The sequence below is a fragment of the Xenopus laevis genome, chromosome 6S (genome assembly GCF_017654675.1).
Source record: "Xenopus laevis strain J_2021 chromosome 6S, Xenopus_laevis_v10.1, whole genome shotgun sequence".
NCBI lineage: Eukaryota > Metazoa > Chordata > Amphibia > Anura > Pipidae > Xenopus > Xenopus laevis.
The window spans coordinates 120,463,989-120,486,515 of record NC_054382.1 but is presented as its reverse complement, the minus strand read 5'-3'; the positions used below and the strand labels follow the sequence as shown (position 1 = coordinate 120,486,515).

The 22,527-nt window shown below is 37.5% G+C and overlaps 1 protein-coding gene across 2 annotated transcripts; it reads right to left on the bottom strand.

Moving 5' to 3' along the window:
• Positions 1-2,449: 2,449 nt before the first annotated feature.
• Positions 2,450-19,724, bottom strand: trhr.S (thyrotropin releasing hormone receptor S homeolog). 2 transcript variants are annotated; one of them, XM_041567064.1, is made up of 3 exons: positions 19,064-19,724; positions 16,089-17,034; positions 2,450-3,691 (listed from the first exon to the last, which is right to left on the bottom strand). In XM_041567064.1, the coding sequence occupies exons 2-3, from the start codon at positions 16,875-16,877 to the stop codon at positions 3,287-3,289; spliced, it is 1,194 nt and encodes a 397-aa protein (XP_041422998.1). In that variant the 5' UTR covers positions 16,878-17,034; positions 19,064-19,724; the 3' UTR covers positions 2,450-3,286.
• Positions 19,725-22,527: the final 2,803 nt, after the last annotated feature.

Here is a 22,527-nt window from a genome sequence, read left to right as displayed (position 1 = left end):
GTGTGGGGCCCTGGGTAATTGTTTTTTTTTAAATGTGTGGGGGCCCTTTGCTAGTTTTTTTAAAGATGTGTGGGGGCCCTGGCTAATTGTTGTTTATTTAAAAAAAGTGTGGTGGCCCTGGCTATTTTTTTTTTTTTAAATGTGTGGGGGCCCTGGCTCATTGTTTATTTTTAAAATGTGTGGGGGCCTGGCTAATTGTTTTTTTTAATGTGTGGGGGCCCTGGCTCATTGTTTATTTTTTAAATGTGTGGGGGCCCTGGCCACAAATGTTTTTTTTCTTTAACCTGACACCAAAACTTGTAGGAGGGGCCTGGGCACCAAAGTTATTTTTTTAACTTGTAGGGGGGCACTTAATGTTTTAATGCCTGTTTCTTGTGTGGCCTTCATACTTAGGGAAGGGGGGCGAGGGGGGCCCAGAAAATTTTGTTGTGCGGGGCCCCGTGATTTCTGATGGCAGCCCTGACTGTGTGCAAAATACATATTTATTATTGGTTCAAGAACCCTTGGCATCTAGAAATTCAGTTTGTACAGCTAAGATGTATAGTTCTGCAACACTTCTCCTTTACTCTGCATATACAATATGTGAGGACCCAGCTGAGACAGAGGGTCTAATGTCACTGGTACTCTAAACCAGTCCAATGGGAGCTGGTCCTTGGTGGAAAAAAAAGGGTTAAAGAACGTGGTGTTTTTCCAAAAGACTTGGCAACCCTAATGAGAGTTTTTAGTATTTGTGATGCGATGTTCTATAGACAGAACATATTCATGCATACCACTGCAATATTACATTTTATAACAGAAGAAAATGATATTCTATTTATTATAATGAAAATAATGTGCATACAGTTAAAAAGAATATCAATATAATCACAACAGGCAATAAAATATGTATTTTTCAACATAATGTTCCATATTGCACAATGCAAACAATAATAATGTAGGTATGTATCAGATTGGTTTGTTTTTTAATAATAAGCAAAAAAAAAAATAATGCAAACCAATTCCACAAATTAATTCTAGCATTTTATATCTATTAAGCAACATTCACAACACAATCCTATTCTGCCGCTGCAAAATAACAACCCAAAGCATCGGTCAGCAATAGGCATCAGCGAGATGATTATGATCAGTCTGGTGCACAAAAGACTTCACAAAAAGACTCCAATTAACACAATAAATACTGAGTCATATAAAGGAAACACCTCACAAAACCCACAATATTTAAAATAATAATTATATCTCTATCCAAATATAATATATAATTCTCTTTTGTATTTAAAGCAGTGGAATGGTCCTTCCAATGATATTGTGGGATCTTGTTTAAATATGGTAACAAGAGATAACTATCAAGGGAGATCCTATTTCAATGAATCATTGCTGATAGTGTCCATACTTGATCTTTTTTTTAAAAAAATGTGATTAATTCTAAAATCACAATAGAAAAATATAGCTTTTTAATACAAAATAACACCAGAAAGTCACACAACGAAATCATCTAACATTGAAATGATGAGTGATCTAAAAGTTTGATATATTATTTATAGATTTACATATTTTTTGTGCTTTTTTTCAATATATTTAGTTCATTATGTCAATTTTTTGACACGTTGGGGTCTATAAAGAACAAAATCGCAATTAAAAGAGGAGTAACATTTTTCTCCCATCGCTCTCTCGCTGTCTCTGACCTTGAAATACATTTTGATTTCCCTTCTCAGAGGGTTATTTATCAAAGGGTGAATTTTAGTTATGTGAATAAATTTGAATGTACTCACTGTCAACACTCACAATATGAATGGGAGGTTATTTATGAAAAAAACTTGAACGTTTAACATTTGATCGAATGAGAACAACCCAAAAATTTTAATCGAATTCAAATCCAATTCAATTTTCCTCCAAAAATTTGGAATGTCAGGAAGGCTATTAACATCTTGGCTCAATGGACCTCTACCATTGACTTCTATATGAACTCTGCAAATTAGAACTGTATCCAGGGTTAAATCTCAAGTTCAAATTCAAATACGAGTTGGTGGTTTTAAATTCGAAATTGTGAGTTTTGACCAAAAAAACAATTGGAAAATTCGAATTTGAATTTACCATTTGAACCTTAGTAAATCTGCCCCTGTCACCCTATTATCATCTCGATAACATTGATGTGTGACTGAGCAATCTCTCCTACCTCTTTTGGGACATAGGACACGAAGAACCATCAATTCTGTATATAGAAATGTTATATTTACTTGTTTTTCCATCGTTTGTGATATATAAATCAGTGGAGCTCTGATGTCTAGATAAGAGGTCTGAAAAAACATGAGGATATCCTGAAGAAGGAAGTGGAAAATTGTAGACAGTTATAAGAAATAATACAAATATATCTAAAGACTTTCAAACAAAATATTGGTCCGTGCAATGCGGGTTAGATATTAGATATTAACAAAAGCTTTATTTTTATTTATTTGAAATGAGGTTTATTTATCAAAATTCTAATTTTTGAAGTGTAATTTTTCAAAAAATGTATTTGATTAATGTAACTTGAAATCTGCACAAACTCTTAAAAAATTGAAATCTAAACAACTTGATTGAATAAAACTTTTAGATGCCTAAGTTTTACATTCTAGTTTTTCTTATTTCTTTTGTGCTTTATAAATATTCGACATTTGGAATCCCTATTTCAAATGAACTCGTTTTTGTGCAAAACAATTTGGATTGTGGTAAACATTGTAATGCCAATTTTGATAAACCATAGTTTTAAAAAAATGCGCCTCTGCCCCTTTTGCTTTCTGAGCTCTTTGGCTATGAAGACTTCACAGAGGTGCCTACTGAGCATGCTCACTGCCTCTACTCCGATGGAAATCAGGCATGAGCAGTAGGCACCTCTTTGAGGTCTTCATAGCCAGAGAGCAAAAGGGGCAGACTTCAAACCACCCCCTCCATTGAGTTTTATAGAATATCCACAAGTTTAAGGTCGGGATATTTTTTCATTTGAATTGTCTATTATAGTTTTTTTTAATTCATGATTATTCGAGTTTGAAAAAAACATCAGATCAGATATTGATACATTTACTCCTTAATACAACATTTGACATTACATATAAAAAAATGGACTTTGTGCAGTTCTCAATGTGGCTAAATAGAGAGGTGTATTCTCAGACATTGGGTTTATTTTCTAACCCTCATCCCTCCCCCTAAATGGTTGCTAAATGCCATCCTTAGAAGGAATAATGAATTTTATTTTAGTTAATATGTTCCCTATATTTTACACCAGTGATTGTCTTTGTTCTGTTAAATGTACCTAAGTAGGCAAACATGTGTCATCAAAGGACATTTTTGATGTAGACAAATAGTTATCTGTTACTGTGATGTCCTCCAGCTCAGTGCTAAAATGGTCAGGACTTCCACCATTGGATGACTCTTTAATGACGCTATAATTCAGAGCCAGGCCATAGTTGGTTGGCTTCTCTGATCTCTTCTTCTTGCACTTGCAGAGTTTCTGGAATGCAGCTCTGAATTTCTGAGACATGAGATTGTAGATCACAGGATTGATAGCGCTGTTTAAGTAAATGCAAATGCGACAAAATAACACAAACCAAGTTTGAAGGTAAGGACGGGACAAGAAAGAATTCACCACAACCAGTGTTCTGTAGGGCATCCACAAAAAGGCAAAGAGAAGTACGACAACTGCCAACATTTTGGTCACCTATGGAATAAAAAAAGAAGAGAAGCCATTTAAGAACACAATCCAATTGACACATGTATCTGCATTGACAAATGTGTTGATTAATTATACTCCTTACAGATAAGTGTTGAAAGAGAATGAAACCCTCCAACCCATGCAGGGTCAGACTGGGGGGCCCACTGGGACCACTGTCCAGGGCCCCCTCTGCCCCGTACTGTTAAGTGCTGCTCGGGCCACACACATGAATGTGTACCCGGCGCGTATGCGTGAACGGTGGCGCGCATGCGCAGACGGTACTGCGCGGCACAGAAAAAAAATTAATTTCTACCATTCATATATCGGAAGAGGGGTCTGGCCCATGAAGGTCAGGGCCCACTGGGTTTTTTCCCCGTTTCCCGCCGGGCCAGTCCGACACTGAACCCATGCAATCTTCTTGACACCAGTTAGTTTCAAAAGTGTCTCTCTATCAGTGATGGGCGAATTTCTCCCCGAAATTTTTTTTGCCGCGGCGACAATTCCGACCACGCTGACAATTCCGATGCACAAAAGTCAATGGGCGTCTATTAATTGTCACCAGCGTCCGCCGGTGTATGAATTGTTGCTGGCGTCTGAAGTTTTTTTGAATTTTTTGAATTTTTGATGCTATTTCCTGAATTTATTCTCCCACGGCGAAACGTGAAAATTTGCTGTGAATTCACCCATCACTACCTCTATGTGTACATTATTAAAAATATAGAGTTGAGCAGAGGGGCTGGCAGACCCTATCTTGCGACCACAGGAGCATATTCAGTTGAATCTGATATGGACTTGGCTTCAACTGCACATGCTCTGTGTCATCAGTCAAATAGAAGAGGACCCAAAGTGGAGTGAGTTGGCTCCGTACTTGTGCACCCTACACTATACTGTACACTATATTTGTCGTCCAAACTTTTTGTAGATGAAGAAGGCAAATGAGCCTTTTAATGGAAAGAAAACCTGGAGCTACTACCACTCAAAAGTGATGGTGAAGTCTAGGGTTCCCATTGTGGGTTTGGTGCAGCACACTTGTTACTAAAGTCAAGTCAAGTGCAGATATCATTTTAATGCCAGGCTCTGGAATGGAAAAAATCTGTACTGTCAATATTTTTGCATTAGTCGCAAATATGAATGGGGCCACTGTTGTGCCGGCATTGTGTAACAAATGCTAAATTGTGGGTTAAAAACTTGGCGAACTGCTCCTTTCAAGCCAATGCTAATTTTTCCTGCTAAATTACTAAAGAAAAAATTAAATGATGGAAATCATGCCAACATTGTCTTTATGATGAAAGAGATTTTGAATAAAGGAATATGATATAATTTTATACAGGTTCACCAGATCAAAGGAAAAGCATCTTGAAAGGTCTTCAAAACCTAGAATGGGCATTATTTTGTCTAGCAGAACTGCTGATATAATTCCCAGACACACATGAAGAGTTTTCAGGGACTCGCGGTAACTGAAAATGTTGACTTTCATATTGAAAAGTAGGAAAAATGAGGATTACAGCTGTTGCAATCCTTCTAACAAACACAGCAGGGAACCAATGGCAACAGTTAAAGGCCAGTTATTTCACATGGTTATCTTATGGCCGTCTGTAGTCTTTTAATAGTAAAAGACTGCTTTTTTGCCTTCCTCTGGATAAACATGGCCAGTGTGATATAAAGGTTGAATGTTATTAGATCCATTTATACCGAACCTACTATCATACTAAATAATTATCCATCATAATGGAGTCAAGTGGGTATCATGATAACAACTGAAGCACAATTTCATACAGTGAATGCTTTTGATAAGCCTATTTTTTAGCAGCGCGTCTACGTGAGATGCTGGAATGATGGGAACTACTTATAATCTTCTCTGGAAGTATCTTATTAATATTAATGTGAGCACCAATAACTTAAAGGAGAAGGAAAGCTACCAAAGAAGTTTATTGGCAATAGATTAGCCACAATAGTGCAAGTTATTACAGTATATTTATTCTGCAGAATGCTTAACCATACCTGAGTAAACAACTCTAGAAGTTCTCTCTGTTTGTTTAGGGTAGCAGCTGCCATATTAGCTTGGTGTGACATCACTTACTGCCTGAGTCTCTCCCTGCTCACGAATAGCTCAGATTACAGCATAGAGGGGAGGATCAAACTGAGCATGCTCAAGCCCTAGCCCTGGAGGTTTAAGCTGGAAACAGGAAGTCTTTACAGAAGTCCATGTGTACACAATAGAAGGAAAGAAATGTGGTGTTTCAGAGCAGCATTACTTTGAGGGTTTACTGGTGTATTTATATAGACCTTTTTGATAAAGCTTACTTAATTTTAGCCTTTCCTTCTACTTTAAGAGTGAGCATCAGTGACAAAAATACAATAATGTAATAATCATTTTTGAAAGGTACAATGGGAAGGAACAAACCCATCCACATTCTTTTTCACATCAAAAATTCCAACAGGCAAAGTCTTTAATTCCAGAAGGTGAAGGGTTCAATATCTGCTTTAAAATATTGTGGAAATGAAGTGTGCTGCTCCTAAATTAAATATGTGTTGCTTTGTTGCTGAAGTGGTTGTGTGCCCTATATCTACCTCTTCTTTTCAAAGGCCTTTTATTGACATTAAAAGGGATCTAAAGCCCCCCAAAAAGGAATATAACATTTCTCATATTCTGAGTACTTCTAGTATTTTCATATATTTTTCTTAATATTCTTTTCATAATACAGGTATGGCACCTGCTATCCATAATACTCGGGACCTGGGGTTTTCCGGATAAGGGATCTTTTTGTAATTTGGAACTTCATTCCTTAAATATGTTAAAAATCATTCAAACAAAAATCCAACCAATACGATTGTTTCCCCCACTAATAAAGATTAATTATATCTTAGTTGGTATCAAGTATAAGGTACTGCTTTGTTATTACAGAGAAAAAGGAATTATGTTTTAAAATGTTCAATTAGTTCATTAAAATGGAGTCTATGGGAGAAAACCTTCCTGTAATTCGGAAATTCTAGATAATGGGTTCCTGGATAACTAGGAGTTTTACTTCTGTGCTGACTGTCCTTCTACCATTTTTATCAGCTTTAAAAGGGAATACATTCTTGTTCTAAAATGAGATTTAATAGTTGTAAAGCTTTGTGTGCCCTGCTAATCGCTGTACAATATTCTGGATGCTTGGGTACTGGTTATACCCCACTAGAAAGCAGTAAGTTTGTTTGAAGAAAAGTGCAGAGACTTGACTTCTGCTGGATGGTTTAGCACCTGCGGTTGCTTCTCTGTATAGTTTTATCCCTCCTCAACATTTTGTTTAGACATGGGGGGCCGAAGTTTTCTGATTATTTTAATAAAAAAAGTTTTTTTAATAAAAAAAATCACGATATAATTGGAGCAGGGACAAACACAAAAACCTAGCGAAAATCTGAATAGTACTGAATAGTTTTTTACCCGAATCACATCATTTTTTGGGCTTTTTCTCCGAAAAGCCAGAATTTTTCGGATTTTTGCCCAAAAAGTCCTAAATAGTAGGATTTTCAGACTAATTCCAGAGCAGGATAGGGACCTCTCCCATTGACTTACCTATAACCTTGGTATACCGGATTTTTTTCGGATTTGGACTTTTTTTTCCATCCTTGGAAAAAAATAATAAATCTCTAAATCCGAAAAAAATATAAATTTCCAATAAAAATTCCGATTTTATAGTTAAAAAAAACGTTTAAATTTTTTGAGTTTTTGGCATTCGGACCTTAATAAATAACCCTCTAAACTCACAGATGATATGCATGGAAAGAACTGTGCATGCATCTGAGATTTAGATCCCCAATAAACATGAATGACGATTCCCTATAAACATATATAATGGCTAGGAGTGGGCTCATGGGGTAATAAAGATACAGTGTTCGATAGGCATGGGACCATTCTTGGCTACTGTTAGAGATTTTCTGAGTCAGCCCTGGCAAAAGACTTACCAAAAGTGGGTGGAGTTTGGGGCAGATAGGGGGTGTACCCGGGCCTAACAAACGTGGGAGCGGCTGCTAGGTTCCAAAGGGAGAGGTACTTTTGGGAAAGGTAGCACTACCTGAGGTATAAGAGCTCTGGAGACGGGACATTCTATCAAACTGAACTGTGTGGTTATTAATCCCTTCCAGAGTATTGGGACTTTGATAATAAAAAGGACTGTGTTGGAGACAGGGCCGGAATTAGGGGTAGGCAGAAGAGGCATCTGCCTAGGGCGCAGCAACAGAGGGGCGCATGCACACAATTTGCAGTCAGGAGCATGCGCGAGATACGCTCCTGTTTAAATGTGTGCGCGGGGGACTGTGGGTAGCGGGCTGGCTGGCCGGGTTGCTTATGTGCCTGGTCCGGCACTGGTTGGAGAAATGTTCAGGTGCCTTGTAGTGAGTTAGGTAGTGTCTCACGTGTCCCCAGTGCAGGAGTGTATTGTGTATTAGATTGCCCAAGTTCTTTCAATTCTGTTTTATTTAAGTTTATATCATGGCGAGTGCATGAAATTTGAAGTGGCACGAACAAAATCTCAACGCTGGCGTGTCCGAATTTTGACACTAGCGTGTTTGAATTTGACCGCTGATGGCCGCTGGGCATCACTCGCATGCCGAACACCAGAAAGGACCCCAATTACATCTCATTTGTGACAAAATCAGGATTGGGCTCTGTTGCCATGAACATACTTTCTAATAAAAAAAAAACTATTTCCCTTTTTACTGTTTTTATTTCCTTGCCATTCCAGGTTTTTATCTTAATATTCCTTTATAGCCTTCTAAAACATCATTTTTCATTTGACTTATAAACATTTCTGTACAAAGTGTCAACTGACCGAAAGGCATGAGGATCAATTGGAATGGGGCAACGAGCTGGAATGGGACCCCCAATAACCTTATTGTCAGCACCCGATTGGTCGCAACTAAAAGAAATAACTGAAATAGGAAATAAGAAATAGCTGTCGAGTTTCACTTTGGTGAAAAAACTGCTGAATAATTTATGAAGTGGTAAAAACTTTGCAAAATGCATTAAAGTCTACAGGCGACTTTTTTTAACACTTTTTTGTAGCAAAACGAATTGTCTATGGGCAACTTTTTTGTCGCTTTGACTTTTTTGTATAGTCTATGGGCAACTGTTTACTCACTCCAACTGCATTAAAGTCAACTGTTTGTGTTTACTCAAGTTTTGTCTCAAAATGCATGAAGTGAATGGGTGCTTTTTCTTGGAAAAATCTGCTGATGTGAAATGCGGAATTTTTTTTTGCGAATCCATGAGCGGCAAAAAACGTAGCCTTTATTCTGTTAGAGACCCAATCATTTTATACTACAGCATAGAAGTCCTTGAGAAGTCGTCACATCATTCTTTGTCCAGTGACCTTATAATCTATTGACCTTATTACATTTATACTCTCGGCCAATTTTATCAGACTTCAATCAACTTGCCTCTATGTTTTTGGAGTGTGGGAGGAAACCGGAAACCATAAGTCAGCTTGGCCACATTTTATGGGATGTAATGATGTTGGATCAATGATTGGACAATTTACACTGTGGGTTTTTACTGTTTTTTTTTAAAAAGGTGATTAAGCTCCTAATTGAGGGTGTCTCCCTCTTGGATTTGCACCAATTGGTGGCTCTATTATGACATGTTTAATTGGATCATTGTTAGTCTATTTATATTTACTACTTTGTATGTTCTGTATGCTTGACAAAGGGATCTGCCCGAAATATTACACTGCACTCCGTAATAAATACTTGAAGTCTTTCAGCAGACCTGTGTGCCATTGGAATTTTCTATTAGGAAACCAGAAGAAACCCACTCAAGCATGTGAAGAACATACTAACTCCTTGCAGTGTTCTGGCTGGAATTGAACCTAGGACCCCAGCAATACAAAACAGCAGTTACACTCATGCATACAAGTGTATTCTGGTCCAGAGTGAGGGTTGATTAATAGGTTCAATGTCAACACATGCTTTGCACATCGATGGGTTTATTTATCAAAGTTTGAATTTATGTCATGTTAGAGGTTTTCTCTATTGTGAATACATAATAAAAATCAAATGCTTATTTTATATATATATATATATATATATATATATATATATATATATATATATATATATATATATATATATATATATATATTATTATAATTAAAAATCGGAATATAAAAAATTTGCTAAAAAAATTCAGGAAGAATTTTCAACAGGCTCCCATTCTACATGAACTCAGCAGCTTTTAAATGCCAAAGTTTTATATTTGAGCTTGGCAAAAATTTTTACCCTTAATGAGCATAGCACATACCAGTTTTTTTAAAGCATAATTTGAATTCATGACTTTTAGTACAAAAATATCTTTTTGTTGAAAAAAGTCGAATTCGAACATTGATAAATCACCCCCCCAATCTCTTGGTTCTTTCTACTAGGTACTATCTGTTTTGTCCAACTTATTACGTCATGGACCAGTTGATGTCTTATATATAATCAAGAGCCAAATTATATTGAAATTATTATTAAAGTCTAAGTAGCCTATTAAATAGATCAGGGTCCATGAAAATCATTTGGATAGCTTAGCTTTATATGATGGAGCCATTGCTGTTTAAAGGGATACTGTCATGGGAAAAAATGTTTTGTTTTTTTTCAAAACACATCAGTTAATAGTGCTGCTCCTGCAAAATTCTGCACTGAAATCTATTTCTCAAAAGAGCAAACAGATTTTTATATTTTATTTTGAAATCTGACATGGGGCTAGACATATTGTCAGTTTCCCAGCTGCCCCCAGTCATGTGACTTGTGCTCTAATAAACTTCAGTTACTCTTTACTGCTGTACTGCAAGTTGGAGTGATATCACCCCCTCCAGCAGCCAAACAAAAGAACAATGTTAAGGTAACCAGATAGCAGCTCCCTAACACAAGATAACAGCTGGTAGATCTAGGAACAACACTCAATAGTAAAATCCAGGTCCCACTGAGACACGTTCAGTTACATTGAGTAGGAGAAACAATAGCCTGCCAGAAAGCAGTTCCATTCTAAAGTGCTGGCTCTTTCTGAAAGCACATGACCAGGCAAAATGACCTGCCAATAGTATAAATTTAAAAAAAATACACTTGCTGGTTCAGGAATTAAATTTTATATTGTAGAGTGAATTATTTGCAAACAGTGTAATTTAGAAATAAAAATTACATTGTAAAAATCATGACACAATCCCTTTTACGGTGCTGATTTTGTCCCTAAATTTAGTTTATTCCTTTCAGTTCTGTTCTGGCTTTTGTATATTGTTATTCTTGATTATATTAATTTCCTTGTTACTGGTTCCTGGCCTTGTTTTTGCTCCCTAAGCCTATTGCTGTCAAGCTCATATGTCATTCTAGTCCTAATCGTGTTTCTTGTGGATCCCTGGTATTGAACCTTTTTGTTTCTGATTTTAATTTAACACCCCCAGTCTTGTACTGCACTATTACAATTATGTCTTGCCTGATGCTCAGTCAATGGCATATGCTGCCTATTGCGTTCCTTACCATTCCTGATTTGTATTCATTGTATTTATTTCATTTAAAAGCAATGGAAAGTAGCGAATGGTGAATTTGTCCAGTTTCATTGAAAAATTTGCAAATGTACCGTATATTCAGCGAAATGGCGAAAAATTCGCGAAACGCATTGAAGTCAATGGGTGTCAAAATAATTTTGATGCCCGCAACAATTTTTATAAGCGCGCCTACTTTGTCCAAATGCATTAAAGTCAATGGGCGTCCCAATAATTTTGACGCCCAACAATTTTTATGCGCACGTCAATTCTGACACGCACCAATTGTCGCGAATTTTCACAGCAGTTTAGCAACGCGGAAATCTGCCGCAATTTTGCACCTGCCAAATTTATTCACCCATCACTAATGGCAAGTAAAGTAGTACTTGATATGGCAAATATGTGTTCTGTGGTATATATAATGTGGGAGAAATTTACTTACCCCCAAAAATCCACTAGCGTTGCCTTCACCGCACTTCGCCAGACGTAGATTCGTCAATGCTACGCAAATTCACGAAGATCCGAAGTTGCGCACAGGTTACCGAACGATTGCGAAGTTGCGCAAACGATAGTACGATCAGCCGTTCGAAGTTACGCTAGCGAAGGCTAATTTGCATACGGCGCCAAATTTAAAAATGGATGGACGTGTATGCTACAGCGCACATTACACTACACATAGGTTATAAAATGTAGGGGGGAAGGTGGGCAACCTAAAAAAAATTCGATATTTTTTAGCCTATCACCCTATAAAAAGTAAAACACGCCAGCGTTTTTTTTGGGACTTAGAAAATTTTTTTTTTCACACTCCTATCTACTCTATTCCACTTCGCCTGGTCTAACCTGGGGAAGTCAATTCAGACGAAAGAGGTAACGTTCATAAAAAAAAAAAACGTAGTAAATTGGCGTACCGTATATACTCGTGTATAAGCCGAGTTTTTCAGCACCCAAAATTTGCTGAAAAACTCTACCTCGGCTTATACGTGAGTCATACGCAGAAGGCTGCAAAACAGGCTGCGCTTCATGAGCTCCTCCGTGTCCCCTGCACCCCTGATGGGGCTCCTAATCCAGCGCTTCCTACCGTAAGTACCGGCGCACAGTAGAGGAGATGCACTATTCAGGGATGGAGATCAATGCGGCCCCTATTGAAACGCTCCGTTGCCGGGAATCAAAGACAGTGCAGTGATTTTGTCTCCCGCTCCCTCTGAGCTTTTCTTCTCTGCAGCAGACTTTTCTTTTCAGAGCTTCCCTTGCTGCCGCTCCTCCTCCCTTGTCACAGTCTCTGTTGCAGGATCAAATTACTTCGGCTGTGACAGGGAGAAGGCGAGCGCGCTACCTGCAGCTGTGTGTGTGCATCTGATTGGCCAGCAGCACTCAAATGGTTTTCAGCTCGGAAGAAACGGAAGCAAGGAAGGAGCAGCTACTATCACATTAGCACTGCAGTCTGCAGGCTTCTCACCACTTTCCCACCCATACGGTCAGTCAGTGCCTCTGTTAAGTTGTCCCTGGGTTATTGTGCTGGCTACTGGTCCACTTTCTAGTTAAAGCCAGAGAGCAGTGCAGGCATTAAATCTGTGCCATTCTGCTATGATATCTGGGGGTATTATACATGTACTTGCTGCTGTGCCATCTTTTTGTGAGCTCTGGGGGTATTTAGTAATAGAGTGCCAAGTCTCCCAGTCCATCATTTCTCAGCCTAGGCTTATACGCGAGTCAATAAGTTTACCCAGTTTTTCTAGGTAAAATTAGGTACCTCGGCTTATATGCGGGTCGGCTTATACACGAGTATATACGGTAATTTAGCCCCTTTGCCAGAGTGCAACTTCGCCAGGCGTTAGGCTGCGAAGTTGCACTACTCTATCTAATTCGCTGGCGAATTTTCACCAGGGCTGCTGTTAGTAAATTGGCGAAGTGGCAAAGGTTCACCGTTTAGTAAATTTGCCCCCATGGACTAGCATTAAGTGCTTCATGGGAAGCAGAAGCTGTAGTGGGAGAAAGCTGAATGAAAAGCAAGTATTGCCCATTATTAATATGGCGACTGTGTCTCATATGGGCAAATCCTTTTAGCCATTGTACATATATGGTTTTTCTGTCTCTTTGTATAGCTTTCTGAGTTTTCCTGTAGATTTCTGCATCTTTGTAATTGTTGCAATTCAAAAACAGGTTACCATGGAAATCCCAGTCTGCTTTTCCTTTGTAGTTATAAAAAAAAAGTAGAAATATTTATCAAGGTGGCACTCATCTTCCATGACATACAATGAATTGTTAAACAAGGTTCTGAAAGCGACACCCCACAATACAAATGATTGAGGCTGCTTTGACATTTGCGGTAGCTGCAGTTTTACATTGTGTGTGTTGTCATTGTATCACATGCAGGGCAAGTATAAGGAAATACATGGAAAATGGTGATGCGATAGAAATGTGGTTGTGATGATAATTCAGGAGGAATGAGTTTCTTGTGCGTGTACTGGAAATGTGCAAATGCTTCCGTTTCAATGATCAACCAATAAAATAATGTCTGCTCTGCAAAAAATTGTATATTACAATGTAGATTTTTATATAAATAAGCATTGAGGGTTCCTATTATAGTATATAACAATTATGTCAAGCCCTCTGGTATCCCCGATTTGGGTTAATAGCGGCAAAAACGTTCCTATGCAGTTGCGGTCTTCAGCACAACTAACAACACAATGTGAGCTTTCCAAACGACATTGGTCTGTTCTTTAGGTTTGTGACCTAAATATTCTTGTCTTTCTAATAAATGTGATAACTTACCATATTATGTAAGTTATCACATTATAATACACAAGAGCCATGAATATCTTGTAAATTATATAGTGAATAAAGTACCCCCTCTTGTAAATTAGAGGAGTTTCATGACCATATAAAAACATGAGGCCGAAGGCCGAGTGTTTTTATAAAGGTTATGGAACTCCGAGGTAACTTCTAATATCTTCATATTTTGCAATTGGGGGTACTTTATTTATTATAATACACAAATTTCAATGAGTCATGTGACAGAAATGACATCAGAACTCACCGTTTATAACTGATGACATCAGAACTCACCGTTTATAACTGATGACATCAGAACTCACCGTTTATGAGGATATAATTTACAGGATATTCATGGCTTTTGTGTATTATATCCTTATAAACAGCGACTAGTGATGTCATCAATTATAAACAGTGAGTAGTGATGTAATTTTTGTCACATGACTCATTGAAATTTGTGTATTATAATAAATAAAGTACCCCCAATTGCAAAATATGAAGATATTAGAAGTTACCTCGGAAAATTACCCCTTTTTGGAAAATATGAGGATATTAGAAGTAACCTTGGAGTTCCATGATCTGTATAAAAGCACTCAGCCTTCGGCTAAAAAAGATCAGACAAAACTTATCCAAAAAATCTCTTTTTTTTTTTTTGGTGAATGGGCCCTTTTCATTCGAATTCGAATCGTACAAATTTAAGTAACATTGCAATCGATAAAATTTGATTCAAAGTTTTCCAAAGTCCAACAATTGACTCCGAATGGGTTCTAGGAGGTCCCCCCATAGGCTAAAACAGCAATTTGGCAGGTTTTAGATGGCGAATGGTTGAAGTTGAATTTTTTAAGAGACAGTACATGATATATGTCCCCATTTCGAATTTTTTTAATTTTTTTCAAATTAAAATCTAATTTGAACTATACCCTAGTCGAAGTACAGTAGCTCGAAATTCGAACTTTTTTAATTCTAATGTTCACTTCAATCCTTGATAAATCTGCCCCTAAATGGAGGAAAAAACATAGTTAGTAGTTAGAGGCTATAGAGAAAATAGTTAAGGCGAGGTCTATAAATACAGAACGGTATATGGGAAAATAGGAAGGGCAAAGTAAAGCTAGCAAGAAGAAGTGGGGATATAGATTGTAACACAGGGCAGGACTGAAATAGAAAGAGAATTGGTAAAAAAAAAAGTCATAGAAAAGTGGTTAAAATCTGTAAGGTATAAATTTATGAAAATAGAAGCAGGGAATGCTGGGAAGGGGTTACTGAGTACAATAATTTTTAACGTTAATTAAAAATATAGCATATGGTGGAAGAAGATGGAGAAAAATTGTGACTAAGAATGCTTAAATGTACCAGTATAAAAGGCAGTGCCCTACCTACATCATAGTGATTGTACACAGCATTTAATTTGTATTGTTAATTATGAGTGCTTTAAGGTATAAGTATAGCATGCTGGTCTTGTCTGTAAAATACTCTGCCCATCCCTCTAGGTCCCATAAGGCTCCTTTAGGTCCCATTCAGTCAAGCAGAGACTCTGATTAGAGATCATTTATGGTTGTTAAAGGAGAATTCAACTCTTTAACAAAAAAAGCCCATTGGCAGTACATCTGGTTTTATGCAACCAAAACTTGCCTCCAAGCCTGGAATTCAAAAATAATCACCTGCTTTGAGGCCACTGAGAGCAACATCCAAGGGGTTGAGGAGCAACATGTTGTTCGCTGCTCTAGAAGGTGGTTTGGGTTGACTCATAGTAGAAAAGAAAACTATTGGCTTGTTCAAAGCAAACAGTAGTTCAAGTGGCCAATGATGGTCCAAATGATAAGAGGCATTTTTCAAGATACCAAGGCATGAAACACATGCTCTGACGCAAGTATCCAGCCCTAATCAAGCTGCACAAACTGTACAGCCCATGACAATATACACAATGAAGTTCTTGGTTTGCAAATGCCAGCCCATGCCCAAGATTTTTCAAGATGGTCCACCACATGCAAATCAAGGTCTTATATTAATTAATGAAATTGAATTTCTTTCAGCATCTACCTTCTACGTGAACATATCATCCCGACTCTGTTGATACCTTAAAAAGTGAATCTGTTACTTTGAACCACTGAAGCGCGCATCAGACTGTATATGTTTACCTGTCTCCTAGATGCTATCGTGTTATTGGAGCATCTACTTGACATCTTTGAATTAAAGGCTTTGGTTTGATGAGTAGCATCGTTTTTCCGGATCTTTGAGTTTTCTTTTGGATCTGATGGAATGGGATTTAAGAATAGAATTCTGGCAATAAGCCCGTATAGGACTGTAGCTAGCGTCATAGGCACGGCATAGAATATACCGAAATCAATTAAGTAGATGGGAGAATAGTAGCTTCTGGGGACTCTGTAACCACAGTTCACCACAGTAGCGTCTTTGTAGATGGTCGTGTTCAGGTCAAGCAAGAAAAACCACATGAGGCAATATAGAGATGTGAATGCCCACACAAAAACGATAATCTTTTTAGCTCTGGATATGGTACATAGGAACTGGGCTTTGATAGGATGGCATATAGCGAGGTATCTTTCAACTGTGAATGCTGTGATGGAACAGGATGAAGCATTAATGCCCAGATACTGAAGATACGTAATGCAGAGGCATCCGATATATCCATAGACCCATGAGCCATAGACACTTTCTGTGATATTGGGAAGTCCAGCTGCCACCAACACAATCAGGTCTGCAATGGCGAGGCTCACAAGGTAACAGTTAGTTGGGGTTCTCATGTGTTTAGTCTGAAGAACCACTAAAACCACCATGACGTTACCAACAATACCAAGACCACATATTACAACCACCAAGAAAACAGTGACCACTTGGTATTCCAGGCCATGCCATTCTCTCTTCTGGAGCTCAGTTGCGTTCAGTTCAGCAAAAGTTACGTTATCCATTATAGTGTTAAAACCTCATCAAAGAAGGCGAGCATCCTTTGCAAGAAACGTTGAAATGCCCTTTAATTAGTTGTCCTCCTGCAGGAGAAGGTACTGGTTATCCCAATTACAGTGGGCTGAGAGTCTCTTCTATGTAACAAATATGTTTGAGCAAAATCTGTAAATATAGAGCATGAAATTTAATTAAATATATAATTCTTGTATTTAAAAACAGGTATGGGACCTGTTATCCAGAACACTTGGGACCTGGGGTTTTCCGGATAACAGATCTTTCTCTAATTGGGATCTTTTAGTCTACTAGAAAATCATGTCAACATTAAGGGGCCGATTCACTAAGGGTCGAATTTCGAAGTTAAAAATACTTCGAAATTCGACCCTCGGATTGAAATCCTTCGACTTCGAATATCGTAGTCGAAGGATTTAGCGCTAATCCTGCGATCGATCGATCGAAGGATTTTCCGTTCGATCGAACGATTAAATCCTTCGAATCGAACGATTCGAAGGATTTTAATCCAACGATCGAAGGAAAATCCTTCGATCAAAAAATCACAGGCAAGCCTATGGGGACCTTCCCCATAGGCTAACATTGACTTCGGTAGCTTTTAGCTGCCGAAGTAGGGGGTCGAAGTTTTTTTTAAAGGGGAAGTACTTCGACTATCGAATGGTCGAATAGTCGAACGATTTTTCGTTCGATTCGTTCGATTTCGTTCGAATTCGAACGAATTTAACCAATTCGATGGTCGAAGTACCCAAAAAATACTTCGAAATTCGAAGTATTTTTCATTCGAATCCTTCACTCGAGCTTAGTGAATCAGCCCCTAAATAAGCCCAATAGGCTTCTTCCAATAAGGATTCATTATATCTTAGTTGGGATTAAGTACAAAGTACTGTTTTATTATAACAGAGAAAAAGGAAGTGATTTGTAAAAATTTGGATTATTGGGTTAAAATGGAGTTTTAAAATGGAGCTTTCTGGATAATGGGTTTCCAGATAATGGACCCCATACCTGTATTTACATGCATAGATTAAATGTTTATATCTGAAAATACAAAATCTGTTAAATACTGCATTAAATATATTAATATTAAATACATTTGTACAGTATCTCAAAAATACACCTGGACTAAATCTAAAAGTATGTAGCATTGTCTTATTCCAGAAAATGACTTTAAAATAATTTGGAATATTACAGGTAGTTTTCAGAATTTGCTTTAAAAATGATAGACATATTCTAAATACCAGATTATTTTGATTTTTAACAAATAAATAACTTACACCTCCTCACAATTAAATAAGGTACAGGTATGGGGTCCGTTATCCAAAACCCATTATCCAGAAAGTTCCGAATTGCGGAAAGGCCAGAGACTCCCATTATAATAAATTAATCCAAATTTTTAAAAATGATTGCCTTTTTCTCTGTAATAATAAAACAGTAGCTTGTACTTGATCCCAACTAAGATATAATTAATCCTTATTGGAAGCAAAACCAGCCTGTTGGGTTTATTTAGGGGCAAATTTACTTATGGTCGAATATCGAGGGTTAATTAACCCTCGATATTCGACTGCCGAATTGAAATCCTTCGACTTTGAATATTGAAGTCGAAGGATTTAGCGCAAATAGTTCGAATGAAAAATCGTTCGATCCGAAGGATTTTAATTCATCGATCGAATGATTTTTCTTCGACCAAAAAATACTTAGAAAGCCTATGGGGACCTTCCCCATAGGCTGACATTGACTTTGGTAGGTTTTAGGTGGCGAACTAGGGGGTCAAAGTTTTTTTTTAAAGAGACAGTACTTCGACTATCAAATGGTCGAATAGTCGAACGATTTTTAGTTCAAATAGTTTGATTCGAAGTCGTAGTCGAAGGTCGAAGTAGCCCATTCGATGGTCGAAGTAGCCAAAAAAATCATTCGAAATTCAAAGTTTTTTTTATTCTTTTCCTTCACTCGAGCTAAGTAAATGGGCCCCTTAATGTTTATATGATTTCCTAGTAGACTTAAGGAATGAAGATACAAATTATGGAGAGATCTGTTATCCGGAAAACCCCAGGTCCTGAGCATTATGGATAACAGATCCCATACCTGTACATTATTTATTGCATTTGAAAAGAGGTTTTTTTTTTTATGAATGAATTAAAGCAACAATTAAAAAAATGTCATTCTGGTGGTATAAAGTTGCTCTTACCTTGGTGTAGCTTTCGGGATTGTTCTGCTTTCGGAAGTCTCTATAGAATTCAGGTTAGTGACTGTCGCTGCTGAGATTTTCTTAGTTCACATCACCATAGACTGACAGGGGAGCATTACTGAACGCATCGTGCTATGATGAGAGTTGGAGAGAGAAATATTCCGATATTCTGTTCCATTTTAAGGACTGAAATGCCAGAGAATCAGAAATAACTTCAGAGCAAATGAACAAAAAAAAAAAAATCTGTAAAAAGGATCTTGCAGCCTCAGTTTCTCTCTCTCATTTATACTCCAGCAAAATGGATTAAAAATGACCTTTGAGTTCTCACTTGAACTGCAGCCACAGCAGACATCTGATGGAGAGAGGCTTTGCCGCACGTCTTAAAAAGCCTGGCAATTTATTTGATCCCTATAGAGGCCAAAGGAAAGAAAGCTCATTGGCAAACGTCTGACAGTTAGAGGACTCCCACCTCACCAACCCTCATTCAGCATTCACCAGTCAACTGAGACTGAAGAATAAATGGCAAGAGAGAGAGAGAGGGAGAGAGGCAAGAATGAAATAGAATGGCATAAAGCACTTTCATTTCTTTATTCTCCACGAGAAAATGTCTTTAATGCATTCAAAGTACTTATCCAGCTGTCTATATGCTCAGAATAATATATATATATATATATAAACAGGTAAAGGATCCGTTATCCAGAAAGCTCCGAATTATGGAAAGGCTGTCTCCCATAGAGTCCATTTTTAAAAATGATTTTGTTTTTCTGTATAATAATAAAACAGTAGCTTGTACTTGATCCCAACTAAGATATAATTAATCCTTATTAGAAGCAAATATTGGGTTTATTTAGGGGGTAATTTATCAAGGTTCGATTTTGTCTCAACATTTTCTGCTACAATATCCGATCAAATCCGCTCTGGTTTTTTTACGCTTATTTATTATTACATTTTCCCGAAAATTTTCTTTGCGGGTAAAAATCTGATTTTTTTAAAAGTTATATTTGCCCAAAAACTCTGAAAACACAGAAACCGAAACCCAGCGCACTTCTCCCATTGACTTATATGCAAACTCGGCTGGTCCGAGATGGCAGATTTTCTAATTCGGACTTTTCCATCCTCGGGGTTTAAAAAATTCTGAAATTTAAAGTCCGATTTTATATATATATATAAAAAAACCCACAAATTTTTCAGGGTTTTTGCATTCGGAGTTTAGTAAATAACCCCCTTAATGTGTAAAGATCCAAATTATGGAAAGATCCATTATCAAAACCCCAGGTCCCGAGCATTCTGGATAACAGGTCCCATTCCTGTAGTGTAGTGTATGGTGTTTGTAGATAATATTTTCAATGCTCAGAATCGTCTTAAATTTTCAAGAATTTGATGAGGATATGTGAATGTGTCATTCATGCAAAAATGTTATTCTAGCTACATAACTTATTAATAGAAAAAATTATCTTGTTGCTTTTGTTTTTTTTGTAAATTTCAGCATTAAAAATAATTTTTAAGCTCCTATTAAATTTTGCACCCAAGTAGCATTATTTTGTGCACTCAGAATAGTGAGAGTTCATTTTCTGAATGCTCAAAATGCATTTTCAGTCTCTCTTTTGTCCAGGAAATAAAACACTAATATGGTGATTGTCATAAAATTCATAAACAAACAAGGAAAAATTTATAAAATTCACATTTCTTAGGGGCAGATTTACATAGAGTCGAATATTGAGGGTTAATTAATCCTCAATATTCGACTGCCGAATGTAAATCCTTCGACTCTGAATATCGAAGTCGAAAGATTGACCGCAAATAGTTAGATCGAAAGATTTTAATCCATTGATCAAAAGGTTTTTCTTCGACCTAAAAATTGTTAAAAAGCCTATGGGGACCTTCCCCATAGGCTAAAATGGCACCTCGGTAGGTTTTAGGTGGCGAAGTAGGGGGTCGAAGTTTTTTTTAAAGAGACAGTACTTCGAATGGTCGAATAATCGAACGATTTTTGGTTCGAGTCGAAGTCGTAGTCGAAGGACGAAGTAGCCAATTCGATGGTCAAAGTAGCCAAAAAAAAATTCGTAATTCATAGTTTTTTTTCTTCTATTCCTTCACTCGAGCTAAGTAAATGGGCCCCTAGGTGTCAAAATGACGTCTGCACCCGATTGTGTAGGGGCAAGTTTGCAACATCAAGGGGCAGATTTATCAAGGGTCGAATTTCGAAGTGATAAATACTTCGAAATTCCACCATCGAATGGCTTTACTTCGACTTCGAATATCGAAGTCGAAGTTTTTTTCACTGAATCTGACTGTTTTGCGGTTGAAGTAAAATCGTTCGATTTTTTTTCGACTTCAAAAAACTTAGAAAAATGCTCTAGAAGGCCCCATAGTCTAACATAGCACTTCAGCAGGTTTAATTTGGCGAAGTATTGAAATCAAAGTTTTTTTTAAAGAGACAGTACTTCGATTATCGAATGGTCGAATATTCAAACTATTTTACTTTGAATCGAATTCAAAGTCGTAGTATCCTATTCGATGGTATCCAAAAAATTACTTTGAATTTCAAATTTTTTTACTTCGAAAATTCCCTCTAATTCACTTCGACCTTTGATTAATCTGCCCCCAAGTGACACAGACCACTCTGGAGCTACTGACACTTTGGAGGCTGGCGGTGGCTCCAGGGTTCACCGGTGTCAGTAGACGCGTTGCATTCAATTTGCAACAGCACCTTGTGCAACTGTGTTGAGATGCAAGGAGCGGCGTTAGAAGCAAGTACCATTAATAAATACTTTATAATACATTGTAGCATAGTAAGTTAGATTGAAAAAAGAAGACAAAAAAAAAAACATTTGAAGCCTCAGAGGGGTAAAAAAATCCTTCCAGATTCCAAAATCAGACCAGTCCCTGGATCAACTTGTACTATGATCTAAAATTGTTAAAATTCCAGCATGACAGTTGCCAACCCCCAAAAATCAAATGTCTTAGAATACCACTCTCTATGTCAGTGATCCCCAGCCAGTAGCTCATGAGCAACATGTTACTCAACAACCCCTTGGATGTTGCTCCCAGTGACCTCAGTTGCTTATTTTTGAATTCCAGGCTTGGAGGCAAGTTTTGGTTGCATAAAAACCAGGTGCACTGTCAAACAGAGCCTCAATGTAGGTTGACAATCAACATAGGAGCTACTAAATGGCCAATCACAGCCCTTATTTGGCACCCCAAGAACATTTTCATGCTAGCATTGCTCCCCAACTCCTTTTATTTCTGAATGTTGCTCACAGGTTCGAAAGGTTGGGGATCCCTGCTCTATGTCATACTAAAAGGTCAATTTATGGTAGAATAGTAATTTAACAGCATAGCTATAATGTCTAATACACTTAAAGGAGAAGGAATACCATTTTCTACTTGGGGGTGAAAAGGTTAGGCACCCCAAGTGACTACTTTTACTTATGTGACACTCCGGGCAAGTGCTCCCCTTAGCA